General features: G+C 44.3%; 1 protein-coding gene across 3 annotated transcripts in view; it reads right to left on the bottom strand.

The window, feature by feature from the left end:
• MYZAP (myocardial zonula adherens protein) overlaps window positions 1–14,234 on the bottom strand; it is an 83,274-nt gene extending 69,040 nt beyond the window's left edge. Inside the window, exons 1-2 of one of the 3 annotated variants that reach the window (XM_079125925.1) lie at window positions 14,037–14,234; window positions 2,536–2,622 (exon numbers count right to left, since the gene is read on the bottom strand). In XM_079125925.1, coding sequence (XP_078982051.1) covers window positions 2,536–2,622; window positions 14,037–14,111 — 162 coding nt within the window. In that variant the 5' untranslated portion in view covers window positions 14,112–14,234. The remainder of the gene's footprint in view (window positions 1–2,535; window positions 2,623–14,036) is intronic. The other 2 variants (XM_079125926.1, XM_079125924.1) reach the window with 2 other exon arrangements.
• Between the last annotated feature and the right edge of the window lie 4,575 nt (window positions 14,235–18,809).

Genomic DNA, 18,809 nt, shown 5'->3' with positions numbered 1-18,809 from the left:
CTCTCTACCCCAGTTTTTCTATAGTGAGTCAGCAGTGTGTGACAGATAGGTACTCAGATTGCACACCTGGTCTCCCTGATATAAGAGGCATCATGGTGCATACACTGCCCCAGTGGTTTCTGTCCTGAGCTCCTCTGCACCTTGGAGCTCATAACACCCACAGTAGGATCTGGGGATGGAAGAGGAAGGGAGACTGGGAGGACTTTGGCCCCCACCAAAGCCACTTTTGCCTGGTCTGTATATGAGGGTTCAATATATAACATATCGATTCAAAAAATAAAGTCTACTACTGCTCTAACAAATTTGAAAAGCACTACTCAAGACAAATAAGCAAATTGGTATACAACCCAATTACCAACACCATTTAACATGGCTAAACACATGCCTCCTTGCTTGGGATCACTTGATTTGTCTTCAGCAGTGACAGCCCCTCCAGGACATCTACCACTCCAGTTTCAGCACTTAGAAATCCTTTATGAAATCTCCCCAGGCACGCAGCTTGGGGCCAACTCCAAGAGACCAAATTCCCAACTCTTCTACCACACACACAGGTGCAGACACCAACGCCCTTGTCCTGTCACCCACCTGACTTGGGCCTCTTCTTTAAAAAGTATTCTAAGTAGTCCTTGTGCCTGAAGCAATCAGTTCTAAAAGGGACATACAGGGAGAGGAGCAGTGGAGGCAGAAGGGAATGTCCCCTTGGCAACAGAGGGTCCCACTCAATCCTGGTCATCACAGGCTCTAGAAGCCTAGCTGACCATTTCCACTCTCTTTATGGTTATGAGTTTTTTGACCCAAAACTTTTTAAAATTTGTTCTTTTTAGTTATATATGACAGTAAGATATATTTTGGCAGATTATACATACATAGAGTATAATAATATTCTATTTAGGATCCCACACTTGTGGTCGTACATGATGTGGAGTTACCCAGGTTGTATATACAAATAGAACTCTAGAAAAATTATGACCAATTGAGTCTATTGTCTTTCCTATTCCCCACTTCCTTCGTTTTCCTTTGTCTAATCCAATGGATTTCTATTATTCCCCTTCCCAACCTCCCTTGTGACCTAAAACTTTTTTATGGTAAATCTTCAAAGCTACAGAAAAGCTGAATGAATTCTTCAACTATATAATCATAGGACCATTATCACAAGAAAATGAACATTTACTCAATGATAGCTAATATATTAGATGTTATTTATATTCAAAATTATATGTTATCCCAGTATGTCTTTTATAAATTTTTTGACCCAAGATCTAATCAAGGTTCATACATTACATTTCATGTTAGGTCCTTTAAATCTCTCTTATCTGCTACAGAGTATCATCTTTTTAAAAATATCATTGACTCTATGGAGAGGTACAGACCTCTCCAGTTTTGTAAACTGTTTCACATTTTGGATTTTGCTTCCTTATTTTAATTCAGTTAGACAAGTTTGGCAAGACTATTACACAGGTAATAGTGCACCTCCTCAGAAAATATGTAACCTAGCCTGTCCCCCATTAGATCACTTGGTTGAAATGCTGACTGCCCAGTTGCTCCACTATAAGGTACACTGACCCTTTAGAACCAGTAAGTCATCTTTCAAGGTGACATTTTGAGACCACATGAATATCCTATTCCACAATTATCTTTTACCAACTATTATACTACCCAGTATAATAGTTTTTTCAAATTATTAACCTAACAAATGGATTAATCTACCAATTACGTTACTATAGCTCTTATACTGTAATCATTTCACCTCCTGCATTAACACAGGAACTTTGGGGGAAACCTCATATGGGAACTGTAACAGCCAGGAACATGGGCAGAGATAAACAGAACCTCCCATTTAGTCCTTAAGCCTACACTTCAATGTCCCTGCCAAGTAGTCAGTCATTCCCTTCTCTGTGTTCCCAAAGCCCTTTTTATGTTGCTGGATCTGAATACTTGAAATATCACATCATTGTTTATTTATGTCTGTCTCACCTGAGAAACTGTGAGTTCCTCTAAGGCAAAGACAGGGTCGCACTTATCTTTAGGGCCCCAGCACTTAGCACAGGAGCTGGCACGTGAGTGTTTACCATTTGGAGGAGAACTCCTGTGACAAGCCAAGAAGGTGCCCTTCTGCCACCAGAGCGGCCTGCTGGGTTTTTCCTCCATGCCTGGGCCTGCGCGGGGCTCCCAGCTGGCTACTCCCAGCTGCTGAGAAAGACTCGGCTGGGCGGCAGCTCACAAAGGACCCTTTGACTCAACCGCACTGGGCTGTTTCAGGAAAAACCACGTTCCCTGCCACAGCACCTGTCACTAAGGCCAGTGTCCCTGCAGCTCCAAGGAAACACAGAGCCACAGTGTTCACCAAGAAACAAGAGCAGGGGCAGAACACTGGCAGAGCCACCAGGGAGAGCAGTCTGGCTTCTGGGAGACAGAGGGGCAGGCCGAGAGGGGCTATTTATCAACAGAGTGGCAGATGCACAGCTCTGAGACAGGAGAGTAGGTTAAACAGGACAAGTGCAGGACTATCGGAGCTTGACCTCAAAGATGGCTCACCTGCTCTCTTCTCTCAATCTTCTTTTCAGTTTGCTCAGAAACTGGACTCTCAGGTGGCACGGTTAACCGCAGTCTGCAGACATTTGCCTGGAAGAGGTGGAAAGGAGAGGTCAGGGAGGAACCAGCATTTGGGGCACAGCAAGGTGACCTTGGGCTTCTCACAGCCTGTTTCCACTTGGCAATGGGGGTCACTGCACCAGTCACGCAGAAGACAGAGGGCAAGGCTAGCCTCTGTCTGGCCTAGCTCAGGCACTCACCAACCTGCTGCTCAAAACAAGGAAACTATTGAATATCTTCAGAAATTTCAAACATTTTATTTTTAAATAGCTCAGATTCCATAACAATATGTATAAAATGATCTCATTTCACAAGTATAGGCCAAAATGCAGCTAGAGGAATAGAAGACAAAATACACACAGTGGTTCTCTGTAAATTGTAAGATTTTCAGGTGACTAGGGTAGGAGAGCGCTTTCTAATTGACTTTCTTTTTACATTAGAGATGTATGTGCTTTTTAAAAATATTTTTCAGTTATAGATGGACACACTGCCTTTATTTCATTTATTTATTTTTATGTGGTGCTAAGGATTGAACCCAGTGCCTCACGTGTACTAGGCAAGCACCCTACCACTGAGCCACAACCCCAGCCTCTGAGATGTACAAGCTCAATCACAACTTTTTGAAAGTCTGTTTATCCACATTCACAGTAGCATTATTCACAATAGCCAAAGGAAGCAACTCAGAAGACCATTATCAGATGGATAAACAAAATGTGGTATATATGAACAATGGAATATTGTTCAGCCTTAGGAAGAAAGGAAATTCTGATACACGCTACCACACGGATGAAGTTTGAAGATAGTACGGTAAGTAAATAAGTTAGTTACAAAAGGACAAATACTATATGATTCTACATAAATGTGATATTCAGAGTGTTCAAACTCACAGAGAAAGAAAGCAGCATGGTGGCTGCCAGGTACTAGGTGAGGGCGGAATGGGGAGTTGTGTTTACTGGGTGCAGAGTTTCAGTTGGGAAGATGAGAGGATTTTGTAGGTGGACAGCAGGAATGGTCGCACAACACTGCAGATGCACTTAATGCCGCTGGACTGTACAGTTAGAAATGGTTAAGACAGCAAATGTGATGCTCTGACTATTGTACAGTTTTAAAAAATACTGACAAAACCAAAGCTGCCCATGTTTGTTGAATACAGATTTAAAGAAAGAGCATTAGATGGAAAGACAGAGGAGACTAAGATTATAAATTGATAAAACATCTGACTCCTTCATTGGCTATACTACCATGAATATTTGTCCCTACTCACTGAGACTCTTGTCAGTTTATTAAAGGCTTGCAACAGAATTCACTGAAATATAGGAATAAAGCTCCTAAGTGACTTTTTAAAGTCTAGGACTGGGTTATAGCTCAGTGGTAGATCACTTGCTTGGCCTACACTAGGCCCTGGGTTTAATCCTCGGTACTGAAAAAAAAAAAAAAAAAAAAAAAGTCTAAATTATACTATTTCTCTTAAAATAAAACAAAGCATTATACCATTCATGGAGAGAAATTACAACTTATGTGTTCTATCAATATTCTATTGATGAAGGGGGATTTTGATCAAAGTCATTTCTCTGCCTACTAGGAAAGAAAATATATAACCACAATCTGTAGTGTGAATGAGGCAGTAACTATCATAACGACTAACCACGGACTCCACTTACTGCATGCCAAGCACTTGTAAGCATCTTCCATCCATTTATTCATGTGATCCTCACCATGACCCTATGGCAACAGGTTCTCCCACCAGCCCTACTTTGCAAAGGAGGAAATCAAGTCTCTGAGGGGCTGCATGTCCTGTAAATGACAGAGCTGAGATTTGAACCCAGGCAGTTTGCAGAGTCTGTGCTCTTAGCCCTCAGATTCATCGCTCACTACATCCCTGAAACGCCACATGGGCTCAATTCATGGTCATGCCACTTGTCTGGATACAGGTTGAACTGTGTCCCCCTCAACTTCATATTAAAGTCCTAACACTAGTATCTTAGAATATGAACCTACTTAAACTGAGGGTCTTTATAATGCTGCTCAAGTAAAAATGAGATCAAGGGTGGCACTAATCCAAAATGACTAGAGTCATGAAGTAGGAAATGTGGAGGCACATTCTCTTGCAGGGAGAATGGCTTGTGAACTTAAGATGGTTATCCACAAGCCAAGGACAGAGGCCTGGGACAAATCACTCCGTCACGGCCCTCAGAAGAAATCAATCCTACAGACACCTTGATTTTGGACTTCTAGTCCCCAGGACTGTTAGACAATAAATACATATTTTTTAAGTCACTGGTTGGGTAGGATTGCAAGAGACCTTTTAGATCCAACCTGTGCACCTATGAAAGCACTCAGAAATGCACCTGAAAGGTGGGGCCCCAGCCTGTGGGAATAATTTTGCATGAAGTGAGGGAATCCAAGCTTGGGACCCAAGTTAGTACTTCCACATATTCCATCACCTCCCTCCAAGATGTCACATCTTACTATCAGGCATTTCCAACTTTCTGATGTTGAGTTTACATGCTTTGCAGAATTCCCACCTAACCAACCTAGGATTTCCCTTGAACCACAACAGAGACTGCCCTTTCTAGACAGTTTTCCTATTCCCTGAGACCTGTTCTGTATGGATTAAACAACCCTAGTTCTTTAAGATGTGGTTTTGAGACCCCTTTCCATCCTCATTCTCTTCATCCCCCAATGTCTTAAGGGTCAGATGTGGCCTGACACTCAGGGCTATCAGTGGCTGTAATGTGGCCAACCTTGCAACCAGCCTTCAGAGCTCACTGCCAGACCTGCAAGTCAAAGAAACAAAGCCATTCCACCAGGTAGTTCTCTTTCCTGACATGCAAAGACACTGATGGAAATCTGGGTCCGTCAGAGAAAGGCAACCCTCTGACTCCAGGTCATTCAGACACATTGAAACCAGCCTGGCAGGTGTACAACATCAGGTATAACCTACCCTGAGTGGTGATCCAAATCCACCATATTCAGCAAACTTCTGATAGGCTGGGTCTAATCCATGGCATAATTCTTCAGAGAAAATGAGGAACTTTCCTCCTGCACCACATCCCATACACACATGCATGCACACACATACGTATGTGTACATGTGCACACAAGCACACACAGACTCCAACACCTACTAGTTGTGTGACTATGAGCAAATTACTAAACTCTCCAGATCTCAAGGGTAAAATGAGATCTATTAGGAAGGTATCTAGCACATAGTAAGCCTCTATGGATGTTAGATATTTTTATTATTATCTAAATACTATCATTGTCCTAGAAATTTATATACTCCAAAATGAAACAGACCTAACTGCTTCACCACCCTGCTTTCCTGAAAATAACAATTTAGTCAATGGCTTTGGGACATTAGCACTGTAAGTGATGCCTTTTGATTGGCTGATTACCCTAGAGGGATAATCCCTGATGGCCATAATTTTCAGAAAGGCACTTGATGAATCCAATCACCCAAGAGTGAGATGGCCCCTCCCCCCGGTTGAGCTCATTCTTCATCTGCTCCCACAGAACTTTGATATTCCTCAACATACTTCCTACAGTGTGCAGGCACCTTTTGAAAATCGAGTTCTCACACTAAGCCATGTGTACCCTGGGGTATACAAACTCAAAGGGTAAAACATAATGCATAAAACAAAATGAACTTGTAAAATAAATCGTTTGGCATCAAAGATACTTGGCAGTTGCAGCAGGTGCTTGAGGCTGCGCCCCAGGGCCCTGTCTGGGGCGGTTACTCTTGTCAATAGAGGTGCTTTGATGGAAACATTAAAAAGCACAGCTATTCTTCAATAAATGCTGACCCACTGACTGTACTGAAGCAGTTTAAACTCAGCTGGGAACAGGATCACATACACACCTTCTGCACTGTCACAGGGAAAAGAAAGCTGCAGAACAAAATGTTAAGAATAACCCCATTTTTGTTTTTTAAATACACATTGATAATTTGTATAGATTTAGAGGGGAAAAATATCTTTAAGGAAACACAGCCAAATGTTGATGCTGTTTATATCCCAAAAAAATGGAATTTCTCTACTGTTCACAAATGTTTGAAGTATAAGTTTTTAAATAGCAGTAGTAGTAGTAGTAGTAGTAGTAGTAAAGATGGAAAGAGATTATGCCAAAGATACCAAGATAGATAGACCAATCCTCCCTAAATCCACAGGATAGCTTCAGTGGCAGCAAAAAGAACATTCTGGAGGTCTAGATGGTACTCTGAATTCCTAACAGAAGCACTACAAAAAAGTGAACCCTGAACCCCTCCCTACTAGGCTGACCTCCTAGGTCCACCTGACTAGGTCCACCTCCCTCTACTCATTCACCTCCAGCAATCTCCCCACAGGAAAATCCCCCTGATCAAGATCAAGGTCCTGTAGTTTATATTTGAACATTTTATGATGCTGATCACCATGGTTTCCTGAAACTCAGATACACAATTCCCAGAGCTGCCCCAGGCTAAGTAATACCTGAAAGGCAGGTAGGGCACTTGATTACCAGAGCTTCTCACAGCAGCTGGCTCAGCCCTTGAGTTAGGAACAATGCAGAGAATTGCATTTTACTTATCCTGAACATCACTGCTATTGGACTAATCATCCCTGGAAGCAACAGTCCATTGCAGTGGATCAAAGCAGGAAACTGCACACAGCATATTTCATTAGTCAATGAGCACCCACTAATTGTAAAATACTTTTTAAGAGATATGAGGGTACCATGTTGAAAAAGAAACTACTGTGCCCAATGAGCTTATAATCCAGAAACACCCTCACATGAGTTAATAAAGAACACTTGTACTACCCAATACTGCAAGGCAGGGTAGCTTAGTGGCCAAAGCATGGTAAAACTTCACTTCCTGGGTTTCTTCTGGGTTCTGACACCTACTAGTGATGAAACCTCAGGAAAGCTACTTAATCTTCAGGGCTTCTGTTACCTTACTGTAAGATAAAACTAACAATATTGTACCCTCTTAAGATTGTTGTGAAGATTAAATTAACTAATATGTGTAAAGGGTTTAGAATAGTTTCTGGTACATATTAAGGGCTCTCTGAGTGTTCTTCATTATCACAGGAATATTGGAAAGACAACCTTAATCTTAAGTGGAGGTAGAATTACATGGGAACAAAAGTGCTTAGAAATGACACTTGAGCTGGTATAAAAGGATAAAAAGAACTTTCCAAGTCAGTGAGGTTTGGAGACTCCATCGTAAGAGACAACTATCAGGCAAGGTGTTCCAGACTGGCCAAAGACAGAGCTGTTGCCATGTTCAGAGGATAACTGGGCCTGCAACCTGAGGTAGAGGAGGAAAGGAAAATGAACAATACATAGTCCCAGTCAGAAGACAAGGGAGTCACTGAAATCTTTGGAGGAAGAAACTAATGTTCAAATCTGGGTTCATTTTAATAATTAAACTGACAGTCACTGGGTACTTCCTGCATGTGTGCACTACAAAATGGAAGGAAAGGAAAACTAGGGGGATATTTCAAGCAAGCTTTGTACCATAATGGCTTTACAGCCTCTATAGTACTTAGCATAGTATCAATATATAATATGTAATAGTATATAATGTGGTGCTTGCTCAATGAATGTCAGTTGGAGGGGTTTTTTTTTGGTTTTGGGGGGCTTTTGTTGTTGTTTTGCTTTTGGTTGAACTAAAACAAAGAAAGCTACACCTGAAACTCCCTAGAGATTCTTCCACTTAATTGGAAGCAACTCTCTGGGGAAGGGACAGCAAGAGAGGGGCAGATAGCATTCGGGCCTCCTCCAGAAGAAAAGACACAAGCAAGCCCTTGTTTGCAACTCCAGGCACCTAGGGAGCTCAATGGGCCCCCTGAAGCCTTGTTTCTGACCCCCTTTGTGGAAGCAGAGATCCCTCACCTAGGGGTATTCTGGGGATCCACACACCATGCTTCTCTCAGCCCCTGGCTCCCAGGCTCACCCAAGGGGGAAAAAAAAAATCTATCTCAGATAAGAAGGGGTGGAGAAGATGACCACAGAAGCTAATCAGTTTACAGAGATGGATTTTAGGAAATTAGTCAAATGCATTTACATTTCTCTTAGGCCTGATCCACTCCAGCTGGTCCCTGTTCAATTTCCCCCAACAACAGAAGGTGTGGCCTCTGTGGATGTAGCTGGGGGATCCACCCCACACTCTGCTCAGCACAAGTATCCAATCTCTGGCACCTGCAGGCCAGGCTGTATGAAGCCTAGAGCATGCCCATCTAGATTAGGTCTCTCGGGTCTGCTGTGGCCCTGAATTTGCAGCTTGATTATCTACCTCAGGGTGGGGCAAACTTTTTCTGCAAAGTGCCAGATAAGAAGTACTCAGGTTTTTCAGGCCACTGTATAAACCATTCCTAGCTCAGAGGCATACAGAACAGTAAAGGATCTTCCCTTTCTACTCAATGGGACACTTTTCCAGGTGGTATCGTGTTCTAGAGCCTCTCTTTCCAATGTCAGAGAAAAATTCATCAATAAGAGGACAGTAACCTCTTCTCCCTGCTCTCTCTGGCTCCTTCTGTACCATGCAACAATGTACTCAAAATGTCAAAATCCAGAGAGAAAGCACTGATGGGATAAAGGCACAAAAAAATACCAGTGTGTCTTGGAGTGCTCTGATTCCCTGCCCTCCATCTTACAAGGCCTAAGGGACCTTTCTAGAACACTGTCCCAGGAGTGGACTAGGAAAGCTTTCAGGAAGGAGTGAAGGTTACAGAAGTATTCTTATCCTAGGCTGCACTCAGGGAAGCCTCCTTAAAAATGCAAATATTATTCCCTACTTTCAGAGGTTCCCCTGAATTAGCTTAGGGTGAGGCCAGGGCATAGCTCTTTTAAGTTTCCTGGTGATTCCATGCAGACTCAGAGTTGAGAACCACTGACTTAACCAAAGAATAAAACTCCAACTGTGCTACAGGATGAAACAACTAGAATATTTGGAAGCCTTCCCAGAACTGTCAAACTCCTCACTGGTCCCATCCACTCGTCACCTATTTCCTGCCCAGGTGGGCTGGCTTTATCCCAAGGCTTCTCTTCCTGTGTTTCCATTTGCCCACTGGACATTAAGTGTGGCTTCTTTAGGACCCTGGGGACTCCTCTATGTAAACACCTATTCATCAAGCCTGAGGAGGGAGGGCCCTAAGACTTATCTTCAAGTAGTTAACCACAGGTGAAACAAGCATGGTGGGGTACATAAGCCATGGGAAGAAGAAATCAGGGCAGACTTCCTGGAGGGGATGATCCTCATCAGAGGAAAGCATGAGAAAAGGCAAAAGGGCAAGGAACAGCACTGGAAGTTTGGCGAATGGCAATTAATTAGGAACACCTGGGACTACGTGGGAAGAGGATGTGGGTAGAGGACAAGACGGCCAGGTCAGAGGGCCCGGATACTATGCTAGGGAGTTGGAATTTTTTCCTGGTAGTACCAAGGAGATTCCTGACGCAGAGGAATCAGGTAACTGGATTTTGCAGTTTTGAAAGATCACTCTGACCATAAAGAATGAATAAAAGTCAGCAGTGCAACTGACACTTGGGAAATAGCACTCATTTGAGAGGGAAAAGGGGTGAACACTGCTATAGTAGTCTCCTCTGTGCTGGAAAAGCACTGCAACCATTTTAAGATCATAATGAGGTTGATCACTGAAAGTATTTGGGTTGAAGCATTTCAACACGTCTCTAATCAGCCCTGGACCCACAGTGCCTTGAATGCAAATGACAACGATTCTTAAGGCTTTCCCACTTGAAAGGGTTTCCCAAGAGACTGGAAGCATGGTGGTGACACCATCCTCCAGGTCCGCTGCTCAGATGTAGATGTACAACAGGGACCTAACAGGCAAGCCTTCTGCAGTGACTGGAGACATTTTTTAATGACAGAGGCTTTTTGGGCAACCCCTAAGGACGCACAACTTGATCTGTCAGGAGCTGGCTCAGCAGGACCCTGGTGAGAAGCCAGCAGGCCTTTTGGGTACAGCAGGGACCCACCTTTCTTCTCCCTGTGGATGCTGCAGCCAGCTTCCTTCCACCAGATGCTGAGATCCCACAACATCCGGTGTCCCTTCCTTAGAGCCTGCCAGATGGTACAGAGCTTATATGCACAGATGTTTTTGTGGACTGGGAAAAAGAAGTGAGGTAACACCTGTCTGACCCACTCACAAGCCACCTAAGGGAATTCTTTATTTTGAGCTATCAGAATGAGAGTGATGCATTAGCCAGGGAGCAATGCCTATCAGTCCATTCTGGTTTTAAACAGAGGAAGCCTCTGCCAAGGCAAGGGCAGGCTAAGGAAAAATCCTGTCCTGTGGCCTTGTTGGGGTTTGTTTTGGTTTGGATTTTATGTGCCACTGAGGAGCCATGATACCAGCAAAACCAGCCAACAGTCTCTTATTATCAACAGAACACAGTGCCACATAAAACCCTTGACAGGTCTAGCATCTCACATCATCCTAGCCCAACAGCTTAGCCAAAAGCACTGGGGTACACAAAGCAACAAGTACTTTCCACCCCAAGCCCACAATCTGGCCATACAACTGCCTTTTCATTTCAAAGGCTCACACAGCAGGATTAACTTTCATTTACAGAATTCCTTTCAAAATCATGAAGTAATGCCAATATTTTAAAAAAATTTCCCACACACCCCAAGGTCATCATTCTAGCTGTGGTTATTCTCCAAACAATTTATCTCCCTGCTGTTGCCATAGATAAAACTATTTTTAGTGCACAACTAGTTTGAAGGCTTTTGTTTATCAGCTAGCAGAAATTACTCTTCTCACCTTCCCCCCACCCTCTGTGAGAGATTATTTTAGTTAGGAAGGAAGTACAATTGCAGGTGGCAGTCACTGAACAAAGGATAACTGGTGACAGGCTAGTCGCCCCCACTGCTCCTGGCAGCTGACTCAGAGAACTAAACTCCTGCTCAGTGTCAGCTGTCACCAGTGGTTGGCTGCAATGACTGGCCCAACATAGCCTGGTTCCCCACAGACACTAACTTGATAAGCTTTTTGGATGAAACAGAAGATTTATTTTAATGGCTAATATGTTCCTACTAAAGATGATCACTTGTCTACCATTGGGGTGAAATGAGAGAATGATATAGGCTTTCCCGAAAGTTTTCAACTTTGTAAACACTTTTCATAATTATTTGTTTAGCCTGCAATTTTATTTTTAAGACATCCTGTTTTTGTTTTTCTAAAAAGAAATTTAAAATAAATGTTTTGTCCCAAGGCAGGTCCAATATGCCGTTGTCATACACCATATGTCAAGTATTCCACTTAGCCAAATGGTAGTTCCTTCATGCAGTATCCCAATGTTGTCAGCTGCCCTACACACTCCTACTCAGGCTGCAAGACTAAACTTACACATCACCTGCAGTGAGGGACCTCCCTCAGGTGCCTCAGGAAGAACCCTGCCTTTTAGCTTCATAGAACTTTGGAACTACTTCTCCCCACTACACGATCAATGCTTTGACAACTTCATGACAGCAGTTTGTGACAATGTCTGCCTCCACAGGTAGGATGGACCCCAATGCCCAGCACTGTACCACACAGAAGATCTATAAATGTTCAAGAAGCTAATTAATCAACTGATCATGTTTCCCACCACATCTCCACACACACACAAACAACATAGCACCTGTGATATTTGCAAAACCAATGGCAGAGTTGGAAATGATAAAGATATGGAGAACACCAGAACCTTCCAATATCCTCTTTCCAGAACAAGTACCAGGATGCCTAGCATAGCCTGCATAGCCTGATTCAGAGCCCTGGGCCTCCAGTCCAAAGTAGTTATACACTCTTATTCAAAAGGCAAAGCATTCTCAATAGTGTTCACAATGTGCCAGAAACCAAAGCACTTCTAACTAAAGAGATACTCAAAAACATATTGGAAAAAATCTTCAAAAATGTTATTGGGTATACTACCTAATCACATTTATGTATCCACCTACAATATTACTTTAGCTACCCCAACTCTAACTCTAGAGGGGAAATGAACCCCATCTGGGATCAGGGGCATCTTTTCAGTGACTTTTATTCTTTCTGTTATAATTGATAAAATTTCCAAAGAAAGATGACAAATATCCACCTTGGAGTAAGGCCAGACCTCTGGCTGGAAACCCAATAGGACCTAATATGGCTCTTGTTCTATGAGGTTAATGATTGGACAACTAGAGTTCTGTCAACCTGCATGCGCACCCACGTGTGCACACACCCAAAACCCATCACCTGGCCCAACCCAATTATAACACACACCTGTCTTCTACAGCTAATGAGAGACAACTCATAAGGTGATATGACCACCACCATTTGGTTGAGATACATAAAAGCAGATAAGCATGTCTACAAGACTAGCAGACAGAAGTACCAAAGGGGCTTTTTTGTTTGGACTGAAGCACCCATTCAGCTAAACTTGGGGAAACATGATCAGAAAGTTTCAATCACAGTGAAGAAGTGTTGAGTAATAAGTACTGAATATCGTGATGGAAGAACTACAAGCCACAAAACAAACCTCTAACAGTTTGCTCTGAGACCCCGATCTTGGAACAAATGCAAGTGAAAGATGCACATGTGAAGCCAGTCTTCACAGAGCATACAGAGGTGGGAAAGGATGTAACAAAGATTGCAGAGAAACATGCTTCCACAAGGAAACCCTCCCTGAAGACAGTGACCAAGGCTATCAGGACCACTCTGCTGCTACTGTGCTAGTATTTAAGCTAGAAAGAAGAAAGTGTTAGGGCTAGGGTTGGGGCTCAGTGGTAGAGTACTTGCCTAGTAGGTGTGAGGCACTGGGTTGGATCCCCAGCACCAACATTAAAAAAAAAAAAAAAGAAAAAGAAATAAAACAAAGGTATTGTGTCTATCTACAACTAAAAATATCTTTAAAAGAAGAAGAAGAAGAAGAAAGTGGCTTGCATAACATGACCTCCCACACAACTGGGCTCCTGGGTGGCCAGTGCTAACCCCTGGTTTGCAAAGAGGCATCCACCTTGGCTAAATCCACTCCAGAATCAATATTCTTCTGTCACACTGAACACAAGTGACACCTTCTTACTTCTAATTAATGGAAGAAGGAAAGTTTGGGTTTAAAATACCATCTTTACTTGTGGGCCTCAGGGTAGAGATACTGCAGATCAGGGTACAGATACTGCAGAAATGTCTCCCTTGCTTTTTAAACTGGTGCCACCAATAAGTTGGCTTGACAGAGGAGGTAGGAAGGAGAGGAAAACTCTGGGAATTCAAGAAAGTCTACCAAGACCTCTTTTCCAGCTGGTGAGGTGCCCCCTGGGCGTCAAGAGGGAAGGTCACAACCCGTGCTGGGACTGACGGGAAAGTTGAGCCCAGGGTGGATGTCAAGGCCAGGGGCTGGCTCCCGCGCGACCTCAAACTCTGATACCTACTGAAGCGGCGAAGCGGCGGGGGAACCAGACCACGGTCGCCACCTCCCCAGCAACTCACCCTTCTGCTGGGCGTCCCGGGCGCTTTGGAGCCGCCGCCCGAGAGCAGGGTGACCGTGGACGTGGAACGCAGCATCCCGCGGCGGCTGTCGGCGTTGGGCTGGGCACCGAAGCTGCTCCGGGGCAGAATAAGTGTGCCGGGCGCGCCCTTCGCGGGGGTGGCTCCGGCCACTTGCTGCTCCAGCTTCGACTCGGCGGGAGACGGAGGGGGCGGGGCCTGGTCTGGGGGCGGGGCCGGGCCGGGCCCTGGGGGCGGGGCGGGGCGGGGCCCGGCCGGGGGAGGGACCCAAGCGCTCTTGCCTAACTGGTCCTCCTACATTTCCTCTCCAGCGCGCCGACCCTGACAAAGTTGAGCTCTATCCTTTCCCTTGGCGCTTCATTCTGTCCGGGGAAGGAAAGAGTCCTGGATATCTGGGAGGCCCAGGCTGTCTGTTTTCTGAGGAGTCGCGGTCCGCCTGCACGTTCAAGCTCACAACGCATTGCTACCAGTGCCACACCCACCCCTGGCTATTTCCCCCACCCCACCCCCAGCGGTCTCTGCCACACCCGGGGATCCCTGGGACCATCACCCTATCATTTATTGAGTATTTATTGAGTGCCTATCCTATGTTCCTCCTAGCAGTCAACACAATTGACTGACCCCTGTCCTCGTGGAGTTTGCACTCTGGTGGGGTCCCCGGAAAAATGAGATTGTCTTGTGCTAAGGTAGAAGAGGGCACAAGGTGAACTATGAGAATACACAACCGGTCTTAAGAGCCAGGAAAAGCCTCCCAGAGGAAGTGACTAAGCTAAGACTAGAAAGCAAGTAGGAGTAAGCCAGACCTAGTGTACATCACAACTGCTCATATTTATTCAATGATTACTGTGCAACCAGCTGACAAGCACTTTGCATTACGTCAGTGAATTCTTACAACCACGCTTTGAGGAAGGCACTACTATTATCCTGTATCCATTTTGCAGATGAGGACATTGACTAACCAAAGGATTGAGTAACTCATCAGGGTCCCCAGTGGCTGCTGAATGGCAAATCTAGGGTATGAATCTCCCCAGTCTGATCCGAGGGTCTTGCTTGTGCACTCCTGCCCTCTAACATGAAAGAGGGTAGCTCCAGGCCAAAATCAGGGGCATTTTCAAAGAGGGAAGGGAGGCAAGGGACAGTATGATATTTTTTAAGAACTATAAATATCACAACAAAAGGGACAAATGGTAGAGATGCAGCTAAAAGGGATCTGAGGCCAAGACATGCTGTGCTCAGTTTGGCCATTATCCTCATCAAAGAAGACAGGATACCTCACACCCATCCCTCAAAGCCCAGGTCAAACTCTGCCTCCCCACCAAGTACTCCAGGACCTCATGCCCTCTGCACTCACACTCCTGAACCCAGAAACTCTTTGTGATCATGTTCTCTGTTAAAGTCATCTATTTGTATGCTTCCTTCTGGAAGCAGGAGGCAGGCTCAGTGCTCTCTGAATGACCAATATGGCACCAACAGGGAAGATGCTCAAGGAATGTTGCTGAACAGAATTTCAAATGATCCTGCAAAACTAGTTTCTTTGGCAGATGAGGAAGCTGTGTGATTTTCCTGAAGTCACACAGCCTGTTCATCATAGCTGTGCCTGTGTTCTAAGAGCTTTATACTTCCTTTCTCATTCAGTTCTCATAATGACCCCACCAGGTAGAATTGTTATTATTCCCATCTTCAGATGAGGAAACTAAACCCAGACACAGTAGGTGACTTGATGAACAGCTGGGACTAGACATCTAGTCTTCTAACTCCAGACCTACTGCTTTTCTACTACACTCCTTTCTTCATCCTCCCATCTACCTACCTTTTCCAAAAAAGGTTCAGGAGAAGTTTCTTTCCATCCTCATTCAACACAGTCCTACACTCTTGGTAGAATTTTGTAAGATTGAAAGCTGGGTCTGCCTTTCAATAAATAGTGGTCATTATGTGGCTGTTGAAAGACACCGAATTGGACATCTGCATGGTCATCTCAGTGGAAAGAAGCTAATGATTAGTGTTGCTTTGTTGTTTTGCTCTGGGGTAAATGGAAATGGGCTGTTTTTCAAACAAAGTCAAAATAACCTGCCATCCACAATGTTTGTTTATATTATGGTAACCACCCAAGTGACCACCCAAGATGGAGTCAACCTTTGAGAGAAAGGGTGGTCCAGGGATCCATTTTTCCTCCATCCATTCACATCGTTAATATCGTTGATATAAATAATACTTTTCATTATAATCCATTGCACAAGTAGCAGACTGCTCACCAGCTTGGGAGCTATGTAGGAACAGGATCTTATTTATACCTCTGCCTGCCTGATATTTGGGACATATTCATTGGTACATGGTAAGTGCTCAGTAAGTGTTGAATGAGTGAAGAAATGATATTACAGAACAAGACTGCAACTGACCTGTCACTGAGTAAAACAGAAACGAAGGCCTTTGCCAACCAAGCTTCTAAAGTGACCAGGGTCTACAAGAAATTTTCCAGCTGAAGCAACCAAAGCCCTGGGATTGTCCCAGTGAGGGCAGTTTCCCAAAAATGGCTGTCACCAAGGGATGTGGGCAGAAGCCAGGCTCTGGCTTATACCTCAGCCCCTCCCGACGAGGTCAACACTAGATATGGTAGGACCCAATGGTGGCAGAGTTCACAAGGAATTGCAGGAGAGAGGAGGATGGGGAGACCCCATGAAGTGGGAAAGGAGAAGAAAGAAAATGGAGAGAAAAGTAGGAAGAAGAAATCAATGGAAAGTAGCTCTAGAATGGAGAGGGAAGAATAATAAAGTCATAGTCACAGGTTTCCACGAATAATTTGAGAAGAAAATTATACAATAGAAGGATTGGCACAAAGGCTGAAAACTCCTGCTCAAGTCAGAAGTCCTCAGAGTCAGCCAGGCCCGGAGGTACAGGCTTGTAATCCCAGCAGCACAGGAGGCTGAGGCAGGAGAATCGAAAGTTCAAAGCCAGCCTCAGAAATTTAATAAGGCCCCAAGCAACTCTGTGAGACCCTGTCTCTAAATAATCTATATATAAAGGGGGGTGGGCAGGGATGTGGCACAGTGGTTAAGCACCCCTGAGTTAAATCCCTGATACAAAAAAAAAAAAAAAGTCCTTAGAACCTATAGATTATAGAGAGTAAGGAACAGAGTGAGAAAAACAGGGACAGGGTTCTGGTTTGGAAGGTCATTGTGTTCCCTCTCAACATGCCCCGGTTCTCTCCTGGCCCTCCCTGAGCATTGGTGGTAGAGGGTTGCCAGTATTTGGGCTTGAGGGGATAGGAGATACGACAGAACTATCTTAGCAGCTCTTCCTTCCTTTCCCATCCATCGCAATAGCCAATATACCTAAGAGTTCTCCTAAATATCTCTGCTGAAGCACAGGTGTATAAAAAATTCCAGTTACCTATATAAATGCCCTGTCTTTTCTTGAAATCAGTTATTGAATCGCACCTCCTCCCATCCCAGTTTCTAGAATTCTCTTTCATATCCTCTAGGCATCTGCTTTCTGAATTGTCTTTGTTGCTTTCTGCTAAGTCCTGTGCAAACTCTATCTACATCTTTAGCTGAGGAACTTTTGATGGGACCCATTTTCCCCCACATCCTAAGCAGCCAAGACTGCTGTTAGATTTTTAGCAGAAATAATTAGGAATTGAATCACATGCTGGACAGAAGCATGAAATGAGTAAGCCCAAGTCATGTCAGGCTTCCTGATATTTTGCATCCTCCACATTCATACATCTCTGAATCTTCCCTTTCTTTCTTATCCATTCATCTGCGGCAACATCCCAAAGTCCTGGCACATTCTCCTGTTCTGAATGCCACAGAGACCAGACTTTCACAATGGAAAAAGGACACATTTCCAGCCCAAGGACAAGGGTATTGAATTACAAAGTCCTTTTGGATAAAGTAGAATAAGAAACCTGACCTATTCACAGGCACCCAAGAGGTGGAGAACAGGGCCTAGTGATAAGGAAGGCAGACTGAGAGGAACCCAAAACACAAGTCTCCACACATCCACAGTGTTTGTAAGACTATCTAGACTGGAACCTGCCGCTGATCACCCTGGGAAATACAAGCTCATTGCAAAGGATTCTGCTGGCTCCCCAGGTAACACCATGAGCAAATGAGCAACTGATAGAGTGATTGAAAAAAAAATTCATTGAGAAAATATGTATCAAGCATTTACAATGTGTTGGGCGCTGGAGAGGCAGAAACAAGTAAGACAGCCCTGCTTTCTAGGATTTCAAGATCAAATTGGGAAGAGAAATATGCATGTAGGAAATAAAAATTATAACTGACACCTAATGTGACACTTACTATGCATGATGAATTGTGAATGCATTTTGAGCTTTTTGGAACACATAGTGATGAGAAAGATACACTCTGTCCCCTAATTTGCAGATGAGGAAATTGAGTCACAGGGAGGTGAAACGACTTGCTTGTAGTACCAGTACTGGTAAGTGGTGGAGCTAACCTTCAATCTGAGGCAAAATGGCTCCATCTGTGTGCCTGACAATTCACCTCCTATTTGGGGGCAGGAGCTAAATTTGAGACATGTCCAAAGCACAGAGGTAGACAGAGGAGAAGCTGCTGCTGCAGAGGACAGGAAGGGCTTCCCTGGGAAGGTGACCTGGGAGTTGGTCCTGAAGAATGAGGAGGAAAAGGTGAGAGCTTTCCACACCAGAGGCCTCGAGGAAGTGGTGGGGTCAGAGGGTCTGGGAAATGGCTGATAACCAACTCAGCTTGAACTTCAGGGCAGAGGGATGGCCAG

Source organism: Sciurus vulgaris (assembly GCF_902686455.1).
Source record: "Sciurus vulgaris genome assembly, chromosome: 2".
Lineage (NCBI taxonomy): Eukaryota > Metazoa > Chordata > Mammalia > Rodentia > Sciuridae > Sciurus > Sciurus vulgaris.
The sequence above is the reverse complement of the archived record's forward strand: the minus strand, read 5'-3'. Positions and strand labels throughout refer to the sequence as shown.